Below are 12,974 nucleotides of genomic sequence, written 5' to 3' on the forward strand. Positions count from 1 at the left end.
GTAGAAATATATAGTTTTAGTTTATAAAATAGCTTTCATTTTTTTATTTACTTATAATCTTTTCTTGTAACATTTTTTTTGTCACATTGTAGCTAATTTTTGTAGTAACTTTTTTTCCTAAATAGCAGTAAATAATTTCTTTTATTTCAATAGCACATGTAGGCACCCTAAATGATAAGAAAAAAGAAGGATAAAGAAGACGAGAATTTATTGCTATATATGTTATATATATGGTAGTGTGAATTACTAACTATATATGCACATGTAAACCGGGTATCGCGATTTCTGCAATTCACCATTTGTGAAAAGTTCGTTATAGAAGTGCCGCGGTTTTTTAACTGTCGAGTTACTTCAGAATCTGCTACAAGCTGTAGCAGTTTCTTTTGACACCCGTTCTAATATAAACCATTGCAGGTTGTAGCGGTTTACGACATTCCAGAAACCACTATCCTCCCGGTTTTTATAGTAATGTAAATGTTGCATTTGTGTCTACAATGCTCAAAAGTTGTATTCTGGTAATTATGGTTGCCAAACAATTTAAATAAGTAACTTTTCCTAAACAAAATTAAATTGAACATTCCAAAAATGTAAACTAATAACTTCTAAATAATATTTGAACTATTTATATCACTAAACTTTATCTCAAAGTGTCATATTGTGTACCCCAAAAATAGGGGGTCCCTGTTTCAGTTTCTAATATAAGATTTTCTGCCAAACAATTTTTTTCAGGGAGCATGCACTGCTGCACATTCAAAGCATTTGTTCATGGCATTCAAATGCTGATATTTGGTAATTAGAACTAGTTCGATCATGGCTCTGTTGAGATGGTGCAAGTAGCCTCAAGAAGCTGCAACTCCACTATCTTCAGCATCATGCATCAACTATTGGATTGTCTTTGCCTTTGTCATGATGCATCATTTCATAATGGAATCTCATTTTTCAACCAATCATATTCAAGTCTAGAGTAAATTTGGACCAGGGAATAAGAAAATCTGAAAATAGACTGAAATATCTTACCTAGTTGCATCACATGTAATTCAGTTACATGCTCTAATCACTCCTAGTTATAGCAATATCAACAAGACAACTTCCTTTATGAGGTTCCTTCATTGGATGAAATTTCTTCCACATAGTTAGCATAGAGACATAGACTACCTTTCTAAGGTTGTATGATTTTCTGATGATGCAAAACAATAGTCTAATCTTAGCCAGTAGCCACCTAATGATGAAAACAATCAAGTGCGCTTATTTTCAGCATTTCTTTTCAATTCCTTCACTTTCATATCACCCAAAAAAAAATACTTTGATGAATGGCAACCAGAAGTAAGAACTAAAATATGACTTCAAGTGCAAAATCTAAATAAGGAAGGGAGTCAAGCACACAATCATTAAAGAAACCAAGGTAAAAAGGACAGATTAATTCTTCTACAAACCAAAATAAGAGCCAGTAGAAGAGAGAATTATTGTCCAATGAAGATAAACCAATATAGCTTATGCTCAAATAAGGATGCAATGAAGACAGGTCACAAGCATATTGCAGATTACTGAGGGAACATCAATAATTTTGAGTTAATTTTATAACTATCAATATATTTTTTTTATACTAATATCTAATTATATTTTTATATACATAGAGAAAAAAAATATTATTTTTAAATAACAAGTATAAAAATTAATTATTTCTATTTATACAACAGACTTAACACCTAATTAAATGTAAAAGTATACACGTTGAATTGTTTCAAATTTTAGATAACGAATATTAAAATTAATTATTAATAAAAAATTAGACTTTTTCAAATAAAAATCATAATTAAAAATCTTATTATTTAATTTTTTATCTACAAAGACCTCGGTCTTTTTAGCAGAAAATTTTTGTCGCTTTTTTTTTTTAATAAAAGTAATTTGATTATATAAATTTTTTGTATCATGCATAATCTAAACCGTGGGGATAAAATGGACTATAGTTTTAAAAAATTTATATACCTTAAGATAAAAATACTAGTAAAATACTAGTAGTCAACATAAAAGGATTGCACAGGATGTAATATTAATAAATGATACAGACAAAAAAAAACTAAATCCAATGCATCCAAGATAACTTTTTTCTTTTGATAAATATGCAATTCTAAACAATATCCTTACTAAAATTGGGTGGACCATTTTGGATATCTAACGCATACTGATCAATTGTTCCTTAAATGATCATTCTGGTTCCTCTGTTGGATAATTCCTTTTACTTTCTTGAAACCACCTCTCAGCCTTGTCTCTCATCCCATGCCTTTCGAAACCATCAAGCATGGTGGTATAAGTCCGCCAGTTGGGCTCAAAGCCCCTTCGACGCATCCTTTCAAACAACTTACAAGCCTGCTCCATATCATCACTCTTGCATGCTTTTGTCAACAACAAATTGTAAGTGTAAACGTTAAGTGGAAAGCACTTTGCTATCAATTTCTCCAAGTCCTCAACATGGCTAACGCTACGATGATCATGAAATGCACCAACCACAAAGCTAAGCATTGAAAAATCAGTTTCTCCCTCCTCTTTCACTCCTCTTAAACGAACACAGGCATTGTAAACTTCCAGTGAAGATAGAGATTGAGAAAGAAGTATGTTACCGAGAGAAGAGGTTAATCGACGTCCCATTTTCTCATACACATTAACAAGATACACTGCCTCATGATATCTTTTCGATAAACAAAGCGCCAGTACAAGATTCTCATAGCATTCAATGCTTGGATGAAAACCGTCTCTTAACATTTCTTTTAAGAGCAGATACGCAGGTTCAGGATTCTTGCTTTTGCAGAGAGAAACAACCAAGCAATTATATAACTTTTTAGTAGCCAATCCACGGGACCAAACATACTTAAAGAAGTTAAGTGCATCAGAAGTCCTTCCACTTTTGAAATAAGCTTTCAACATAAGAATTTGAGAAGATGAAGTGGGCTGAATGCCATTCCTCTGCATTAACTCAAACACATTCCAAGCCAACTCAGCCTGCTTGGCATGCCCAGCCGCATCAATGAAACAATCATAAATATAATGTTGACGATCATTATGGGACAGCATCTCAAACAAACTGAAAAACTGAGACCTTGAATTGTCCATCTGAAGTAAACAACAAACAACAACTCTACATAGAGCCGGTGTCACTTTATGACCCTTCTCCTTCATTTCAACGAGAAGACGAGCAGCAATATGTCCCCTATTCAACTCTTTAAAACCCTTGATCATATTTGCATAGGCCCTGCTAGCAGACGCACCTTTAAGTTCCCCATGTATCAAATAACTATCATCCACTCTTCCTGCCCGGCACAGTGCCATTATAAAGTTGTCATATGTGGAAGCATTAGGCATAATTTTCCGTTCCAAGGCAAGATGGAGCAACTCTTTCATCTCATCAATCATGCACTCTCTACACAGAACATTGGCAAGCCTAGTAAAGGTCTTTCTATCTGGAAAATAATGGTGATTGATCGAGCTCTTCAACACAGTGAATGCTTCCTTGGCGTTTCCGTCCCAACACAAAGTAAGTATCAAGTACTTATAAGCCATATGATTTGGGGACAGCATAAACTCTGACCTCGACTTGAACAGATCAAGAGCGACATCCACCATCCCCGCCTTGCAAAAGAAGCACAGCACAGCATTCATGGTAACCGAGTTCGGTGGAATAGCAGTCGCATACATGTCCATCAACAAATCCCACGCCTCGTCGGGCCTGTTCTCCCTCAAGAGCCTGTAAATCAACATGTTGTACCTCGCCAAACTAGGAATGTACCCTTCATCTCTCTTCTTCTGTCTGAAAAACTCCAAGGCCTCATCCAACCGGCCACCCTGCACAAGGCACTTTATCCAAACTCCATAAGCATGATCCAGCGGCACCAGCCCCAAATCCCCAAGCTCCCTAACTAACCTAACAGCATGATCAAACCTATTGCTCCCACACAAAGCACTGACAAGAGCACTCACCTCGGAGCCATGAAGCTCCTTGCCACCATCCACCAAGCCAAACAAGAACCCTTCGGCCTCATCCAACCTCCCTAGATAGCACAACCTCTTCATAACAGAAGCATTGGTATACCGATTCTCAAAACCTCTCATCCTAATCTGCCTAACAATGGCATCAAAAGCATTGAAATAATCCTTATCAACAAGGGCATTCAAAAGCACATGGTAACCAAAAGAATCCAAGTCCAAACCATGAAACCGCATTTTACCAAACACTTGGAGTGCAATCTCAGGCTTACCCGCAATAGCATATCCAATGACGAGAGTATCGTGGAACCGCACACGGGGGTGGAAGGCGGGGCCACGGCGGCGGAAGGATTGAAGGAATTCGTCGAGGTCTTTCCCTGATGGGGCGCGAGCTAGGATTCGGAAGATGGCGGAGAAGGTGCCGCGAGTGTGGTGGAAGTCGGGCTGGCGGCCGGCCCAATGGAAGAAGCGGAGACAGGGGTAGACGTGTGCGGCGGAGGTGCCATGGTGGAGTACGGTGAGGACGAAGGACTCATCGAGACGGGGGAGTGTTAGGGTGGAGAGAGAGGCATCGAGGGCGGCGTCGTTATTGGAGGAGTCCGTCGAAGAGAGAATCTGAAAGATTCGGGTGATGAGTGGGTCGCGCGTGCTGAACCAGTCCTTGATGAAGGATGCGACGTCATTTTGGTTTATTTTTCTTAAGACGGTGTGGCAGTTAGAAGAAAAAGATGATGAAGAAGAAAAGGAAGAAGGGTGGATACTGTGAATGAGGAAAGAAGATAAGAGGGATCTGCCTTTGGTTACATGTTTCAGTGGCTGCAGCATTGTCATGTTCCTTCCTCAAAACGCGGGGCGTGAATCCATACTTCTTGAAACTTTGGAGTATTAAAACTTTTAACAAAATCAGTGATGACACTAAATTAAAGAGAGCATTAGCAAAAAAATGATGATACTAAATTAAACACTAAAAACAATAAAATTAGTACATTATATAACATATCAAAAGTCTAAAATAGAGTATTCAGTAACCAAGCATTAGCATTAGCTAGGCAGTGATGATACTAAATTAAATACGCAAATTATTTTTTTAATGAATAAAAAGAGCAACTAATTATAGAAGAGAAAAAGAACATGAATATATGATTACATGAAATGAAATGAGGAAATAATTGAACTGATAAGAAGAAATTGTGATAGATGAGTGATTGTTGAAAGAGAAAAGAGAGTGAATAGCAGCAGAAACAGCATTATAATTGAGTCTTAGGTTAAACAAACCCATGATGCTGTTTTCAGAATTCAAGAGAAAGAGGAGATTCCATTAAGATTACACAACAACTCAGCAACACATCACTAATCAATAATCATAATACATTCAAAATCAATAATCTAAAAAATAAAATCACAAGTTCAAAGATAGTCTTAATTCTTGATCTATTTTAATCATTTATTTTAACCTGAAAATGCTATTGTGGGGGCAAAATCCGTACCTGTGTAATTCTGTATCATCATGCAACCAACCAACACATCAAAACAATTGAGAAGAAGATGGAGAAAGCAATTTTACATATGAGATAATCATAGTTGTGAATTGTGATAATAATGATATATATGCAGATGGAGAAAGCAAGTTTATATTGCACAAAGTGGAGGCAATAGATGAGGCTAACTATGCAATTGCAACAACTACAACGTTGTTGGTAGAAGGACCCAACAGAGGATCCATTGGGAAGCTGTTGTTTTTTTGGGCATTTTTGTTTGCAAGTGTTTCAAGTAATTGATTTTTTTTTTCTATGTAATCTAAAACACAACACAAAACACACAATCTTGGGCTGAATAATCAAATAATCATCTACAAATTTTACAAAAACACAGAGCCAAAATCCAAAAATCAAATAATCATTCAACGATTTCAACAAAACAAAAAATCGCAGCGGAGACTTAGACCAAGTGGCAATCATATTACCTCTTAAACAAGCTGCACCAAGTTCGAACCCTAGCTGAGACTGGGATGAGGTTTGATAAAATCTCAAAGTGTGGGTGCGTGGGTGCGTGGGTGTGTGTGTTGTGATACCTAGGATTGGGGGTTGTCCAATCTACTTGACCAAAAAAAAAAAAAAAATCCAATGAGGACGAATCCAATGGAAGACGGGCGCCGAGTGAGAAAAAAGACATCCTCGCATAGAGGATTTGACTTGGATAACACCGACAGTACAAAGAGAGACTCCTCGGAAAGGCGGAAAGGCACGGACGGCGGCAACGGGTTCCTCGGTTCGGCAGCGGTGGAGGCTAGCTAGGGTTTTCCCTTTTTCGGCGGCGGTGGAATAAAATAATTTTTTTTAAATTATTACTTATTACGTAGAGTATTTTATTTAAAATTTGAGTATATGTATAAATATTTATATTTAAATTTAATCTTTTTTTAATTACTTCGCATAAAATAAAATAATGGTTATAATTTTTAAATTATTAATTACATAAAAGAGTATTGTATTTAAAATTTCAATAAATATATTTTTTACCAATTTTTTTTAATAAATTTATTTAAGTTATAGTACAAAAAAAATATTTCATACAAAATAATTTAAAAAAATAATTTAAAAGATGTTAGAAATATTATAAAAATTTGTAATATCTCAATGATTTAGGTAAATATATTATTTATATCGTTTACCTTCTGAATAAATCAAAACAACATGATTTAAAATAAATTGAAACAGTGGGTGTAGATTTACTACACATACGTTGCATGTATAAATCGAAATAATCTAATTAGATTTACTAGGTAATGTTGCATTTACATATAAATCAAAATAATCTCATTAGATTTTCTAGGTGTATATATAATTCGAACATGGCTGTTTCGATTTATGTACAAACGTAAATTTAGCTTATCGATTTATATAGAAATCTGCTATGGGTGATTCATGTAACCTGATTCATTTTGGGTGATTTGTGTTATATTGGATAGAACTTGGTTTAATAACGTGAATTACCAAATTTAAAATTATAATAAATCTGTATAATTTATATTTATACCACATAAAAATTGATATTTTTTTTATTTGACAAACAAATAAATTTAAAAAATATATTATTCTACTTTTTTTATTCATAATACCTTTCAATCCGATAGATTAAGCACTAATTTATCACAAGTTCAAATTTCACTCATTATATTATCCAATCTCTGCAATCCGCCCAAAGTCAAAAGGACTTGGCAAGGACCTAGGAGATGCTTTGAACTTATTTCGGATTGCAACAAGTTGCCAAATACGACTTAGTCTAATATAATTTGGATCCCTAACCAATTTTAGGTAGTTTAGTTATTAGTTCATTAATTTATTTAAGTAAGTATAGAAGTTTAAATATTGTCTTGTACATGTTGTAACTTATTAATTAACGACAAATAACAAATTTTTAAATAAAATTTTAATTCACGATGTATTAATCTTTAGTTTGTCGAGTTAAAAAATATTATAAAAAATAAATCCTCTAATCTAATACTCAACTCGATTTAAAGAATAAATTTATAACTATCTACTAATAAAAATATTCACACACTAAGTAAAACTTAATTTTCTACAATAAAAATAATTACTTCGTTAAGGGCAATAATTATTCGTACGGTCAACTCTAGACTCTCTTATAAATACCCATCTCAAAATCTTTTTAATCCAAATAATTTACTCTACTCATATATCCACTAAATTTGACATTGAGATCTCTTATAGATATTCATATCTGTTACTTTTATTATTCATAAACTTTGTACGACTTCTATTTCAAATTCATGCACCTCTATTCCCTCGAGATAACACTTGAGAACATGAGTATTGGTTATATATTAATAGAAAATTTATTAATCTCCTTAAAATAAATTAGTAATCATTCCAATAAATTTTTAATTGAAATAGTATTTGGTGCTGATTAAATAAACTTAAAATTTTTGTTATAGTAAACTTAAAATTCTTGTTATAATAAACTCACCAGTGTCGTGAGTGTATAGTACAATAGAATAAATGGAGCACCATCGAGTTAAAGGGATGTAATGTTGTTTCAATATACGCATTGTTAGGAACAGTCACAATCATGCCCACCAGATATTTGAGAAAATGTTAAAGTGAGTAAGAAGCTCGTTTGTTTCAGATATCAAGGGTCATGGTGGAGTAGATATATACTGGAAATATTTTGCTTGCTTAGATAGATGGCTATTGGGACCCTGAGTTTATTGGCAGTGATTCAATTCGAGAGTGGGAGTTTCAATGGCCTACCTATTAGTGTTGCAAGTGTAAGGAGTGTTGAAGTTAGTCCCACGTCAAAAAAAACATGGAAGAGTAATGAGTTTATAAGATGAGAGACATATTAACTTGACACTTTAAGGTTTTGAGTTGGATGTGGTGTCTTCTCATCTTATGTTCTCTCACTTGATTCCTCCTCAAACTCTCCACGGTCGGCCCAACACTACTCCCTCCTCGCTCCCCCAAGTTGTCACCACATAGTCATATCTCACTCACTAAGCCATCTTGGGTTGGGAAGGGAAGGACAAACCAGGTTCATTTGGAAATGCTCCCATTGCCTTGGTACCGGAGAATATAAGTATATTATGGGATTACATTTCATGAACAGGGACAATGATATTAGTGACAGAGATAATAGATAATGTGATAGCATAGGTGTATTGTCTGTAAGTTGTAACTACTGAATGTTTTGTCTTTTTATCACATAATTACTTCCAAGTGCAAATTGATTTTAACATGCTGATTTGTTACGTTCAAAGATATGATTGTGATTGGACTGAAAAAACATTTTTGCAAATCCTTGTTTGGACATAGAACAACATAGTGAGATCAAATTCATAATGAGATCTGATAAATAAATGTCCTACTCCCTCCGTAAGTGAATTATGGTTAATAGAGAGTGCAGAATAATTAAAGAATGGGAACCGAGAAAATTTTCACGATTCTTCCATATTTGCAGCATTAACTTGCTCCTAATGCTGAAGATATACTAGAGAAATGGAAGAATCGCGACGTTGACGATGCATGCCAAGTTGCACCTCTGCTAGATACAGCGCAGGGCTGCCATGGTTATTTATTTTTTAGGCTCTTTTCGTCTTAGAAGGCACAAACATAACACTGATGTTGTGTTTTTCATAATATGAAGCACATAGACATAGTAGAGTTTTGAATGGAAGAGTCGAAGAGACAATGTTAGGGTGTGTTTGCAATTATTATGCCATTAAAAATTATATGCTTCGCGGACATTTTCGTCATCAAGGAATGGAAATACATTAAAGCCCCTGATTCCTGAAAAACGTTGACATTTATGTCCTTCCGTTGAATTCAGCCGTTTGCACTGGACGGAAAAGGCTGAGCTGGCAGAGGTGGCGCTGAGATGGCACGTACTGGAGGCTAGGTGGCATGGAGCATTTCATAACAGGACATATAAGTCCATGGAGACGAAAACGACCCCGTTTTGTCTCCTCCCCCAATCTTTCAAATTTCTCTGCCCTTCTCTTCTTCCTTCGTCCTTTTTCCCTTCCATTCTTCTTCCTCAACCCTTGCCTCCATCACTGCCGCACAGCCGCGCCTCCGTCAGCCACCATCAACGCCGGCAACCTCCTCCTTTCTCTCGCACCGGCACCGCTTCCAGCAATAACCCATCCGGTGAGGCGGATCCAAATTCCTGCGGTGGAGACACTATCACCGGCTAGAATCGCAAGTTCTGTCCGCCACCACTTACGCCGCGATCGCAACAGAGTTCCAAGTCCCAGTCGAGCTCTGATGACATTGGGTAGTGGTTGCCCCCACAGCCGCTGTTGATCCCGGGTGGCGGCATGAGAGGTAACCCTGGCGAAAGGTTGAAATTTGATCTCTCCTCAATTCAGATGAACAATGATAGGAATTGCAATAATGACAGCAATAGTAGTGGTAATAATAATAGTTGTAACAATAATGGTGTTAGTGGACTCTTGAAGAGGGATAGAATTGCATTTTTTGATAAGGAGTGTTCAAAAGTTGCTGAACATGTTTACCTTGGTGGTGATGTTGTTGCTAAGAATAGGGATATATTGAAACAAAATGGGATCACTCATATCTTGAACTGTGTTGGTTTTGTGTGCCCCGAGTATTTTAAGGTTGATTTTGTGTATAGAACATTGTGGCTTCAGGATAGTCCTTCAGAGGATATTACTAGTATCTTGTATGATGTGTTTGATTACTTTGAGGATGTTAGGGGACAAGGTGGTAGGGTGTTTGTGCACTGTTGTCAAGGTGTGTCTAGGTCTACTTCGTTGGTGATTGCATACCTTATGTGGAGGGAAGGACAGAGTTTTGATGATGCTTTTTAGTTGGTGAAGGCTGCAAGGGGTATTGTCGATCTGAATATGGGGTTTGCTTGCCAGTTGTTGCAGTGCCAAAAGAGGGTGCATGCAGTTGTTGCAGTGCCAAAAGATGGAAAGGGATGCCAGAGGTGTTGTTGGTCAGATTATTCGCTATGAGAAAGCGAAAGGACCCGTTAAAGTGATTAGGGAAGCTCATGAACCTGCTGACTTCTGGGAAGTTTTCTCAAGGTTCTTGCCTTTGATGGATAAATCTTACAATAAAGTAAAAAGTTTCAAATCAAGTGCTAAGGTTCGGCCTGGTGAGAGGAAAGTGGGCTCCTATGATATTGATTATGAAGTTTTTCAAAAAGCTATTGTTGGAGGTTTTGTGCCACCATTTCCATCATTAGAGGATGAACATAAAACCCATCTTCCTGCAAGAGAGAGTAGTTGGAGTGTCTTAAGGCGTAAAGTTTCCTCTTCTCATATGAAGGAGATTGTCACAGTCCCTAAGTCATCCCTTCCAAGGGTTTATTCCGATTCTATGTTGTGTATTCATTCAACAAAAACTTCATCTCCATCCTTATCATCTATATCATCATCTTTTCTCTCGTATATTTCTCCAGATTCTGTTTCTTCACCCTCGTATATCTCACCTTGAAATGAGGGTGAGAAGAGAGAGAGAGACTAATGGGAGTAAAGGAGTGAAAAAGGGAAGAAAACGCCAAAAGAGAGGAAGGAGGAGGTTGCCGGCGTTGATGGTGGCTGACGGAAGCGCATCTGTGCAGCAGTGATGGAGGCAGGGGCTGAGGAAGAAGAAAAGGGTCTCCAGGGACTTATATGTCATGTTACGAAATGCTCCATGCAACCTCCGTTACGTGCCACCTCAGCGCCACCTCTGCCAGCTTAGCCTTTTCCGTCCAATGCAAATGACTGAATTCAACGGAAGGACATAAATGTCCACGTTTTTCAGGGGTCAGGGACTTTAATGTATTTTCCATTGTTTGAGGACAAAAATATCCAAAAAAAAGGCCAGAAACGAAAATGTCCTTTACTCTTATTTTTTTCTATTCCCTCAATCCCTTTTCCCTATCTTCCATTTTTTTAATGGTGACATTTGAAAGAAATGTACACTAGAGGAAAAAAATAAATATACAAGATTAGAATTTAAAGAAAACAAATACTAATCGCACATAAAAAAATCAGTTATCTATATTTATATATATTAATTTACATGTTTCTTTTAACTAAATAATCAGCTATTAAAATAATCAAACATATCACAGTGAAATATAAAACTTACAATAGATAAAAAATAAAACTTGCTTAAATCTAGTAGTCTAGTAGATATCAAATACGTATTTTTATACGTAATAATTAATTAGTGACTGATTTGTGTATATTTAATATGATTTTTTAAGTATAAGATTATAAAAATGAATATGATGTTAAGATCTATTAGTTAACCAATTACAGAAATAAATTAAAGAAATGTCGTGTGTGTGGTTGTATATCTTTTGTGCCAAAGAATTTTGCTACATGTGGGCATAAAAAAAAGACTATGAAAATAGAATTGTTGATTGTATGTTGGCTAAAAATGGTTAGTTATTTAAACTTTTTAATTAGAAATTATTTCTTTTCTTTTTTTTTAAATTGTTTGTTATCACAATTCTCTACTAACATGTTTTTCATTTTTACAGGTTTTTGAAACATTATTTTTTATGTTGTATTCTATTGCTTCTGAGAAAACCAATCAGTGAGATAATTGTTTAAGAAATTTGAGAATACTTTATGCTTTAGAAAGAGGTTTATTAACAAGATTCCTATTGCCAAAATCTCAGATCATTTGTATCAAAACTGGTTATATAGTAGTTAAGATTAGGAACAATAATCCAGAGCATAACATGTTGAACTTGAATTGAATAGTAAATCACTGAAAGAGCTATAAAAAATTTTTGGAATTAAAATAAAGAGATATGTGTAATCAGAAAAAGACTACAAGCTCAATAACTTACATGTGTTGATGTAGTTTATTTGTTGTTACTTGTTAGCAAATGGGTCAATAATATTTCTTATTTTAAAAAGAAACAATAGGTATCGTTTCAGAATAATTGTCTCTTTTATTTTTAGTTTTATTAACAATTTAATGTTTGTATCTGATACATTAAATTGGAAGTAAAACGTAGAGTTTAGCAATATATAAATCTACGGTTGGTCGAGTGGTGACAAAATTAGTATGACTCGATGTTGGGTTTAAATCTTATAATAATTAAAAAAAGAATGAAAAAAAGGGGTGCAAGCAAGTTGAATAATAATAATAAAGCACATACAAATTTAATAATAATTAAAAAACTTGAATCTGTTAATTTCCTCAATTTCGTACATTAAAAATACGCAAATCTAAGGTTTCAATCTTATGAAAAGGATCAACTTGAACCAATAAACGCCGAAGAACTGGGTTGAGAACTATGTTATCGGCTTTCATCATGTCCCTCATTCCATGTGCCGGAAGCTTGGCAATTAAATAAGCCTGTAGTAAAACTTCGTATTGCCTCGAATTAAACTTATAGCCCACTTCTTTCATTTTCTGCCAAATCATCTTTGTACTATGGATATCACCTCTATTGGCATAATGCTCCATAATAGCAGTATAAGAATTGATATATGGTTTCTC

General features: G+C 35.2%; 2 protein-coding genes and 1 pseudogene across 5 annotated transcripts in view; 1 reads left to right on the top strand and 2 right to left on the bottom strand.

Annotated features, from left to right (window-relative positions):
• Positions 1 to 492: 492 nt before the first annotated feature.
• Positions 493 to 5,556, bottom strand: LOC127740473 (pentatricopeptide repeat-containing protein At1g71210, mitochondrial-like). 4 transcript variants are annotated; one of them, XM_052251438.1, is made up of 2 exons: positions 2,184 to 4,965; positions 493 to 1,104 (listed from the first exon to the last, which is right to left on the bottom strand). In XM_052251438.1, exon 1 carries the CDS (start codon positions 4,807 to 4,809, stop codon positions 2,206 to 2,208), a length of 2,604 nt encoding a protein of 867 aa, XP_052107398.1. In that variant the 5' UTR covers positions 4,810 to 4,965; the 3' UTR covers positions 493 to 1,104; positions 2,184 to 2,205. The 4 variants fall into 4 exon arrangements, with proteins under 4 accessions (XP_052107398.1, XP_052107399.1, XP_052107396.1 ...); XM_052251439.1 differs by having other exon boundaries at positions 1,096 to 1,219; XM_052251436.1 differs by lacking the exon at positions 493 to 1,104 and adding an exon at positions 5,466 to 5,556 and having other exon boundaries at positions 1,978 to 4,853.
• Positions 5,557 to 8,182: 2,626 nt separating this feature from the next.
• LOC127740481 (protein-tyrosine-phosphatase MKP1-like) lies at positions 8,183 to 10,961 on the top strand (annotated as a pseudogene).
• Positions 10,962 to 12,604: 1,643 nt separating this feature from the next.
• Positions 12,605 to 12,974, bottom strand: part of LOC107496610 (pentatricopeptide repeat-containing protein At1g80270, mitochondrial) — a gene marked incomplete in the record, with an annotated part of 2,028 nt that continues 1,658 nt past the window's right edge. The window contains 1 exon segment of the mRNA XM_021127216.2: positions 12,605 to 12,974. Coding sequence (XP_020982875.2) covers positions 12,672 to 12,974 — 303 coding nt within the window.

This window comes from Arachis duranensis, chromosome 7, assembly GCF_000817695.3.
Source record: "Arachis duranensis cultivar V14167 chromosome 7, aradu.V14167.gnm2.J7QH, whole genome shotgun sequence".
Taxonomy (NCBI): Eukaryota; Viridiplantae; Streptophyta; class Magnoliopsida; order Fabales; family Fabaceae; genus Arachis; species Arachis duranensis.

Excerpts from the sequence above, each read along its gene's own strand:
- LOC127740473 (XM_052251438.1), bottom strand. The coding sequence starts at position 4,809 with ATGACAATGCTGCAGCCACTGAAACATGTAACCAAAGGCAGATCCCTC.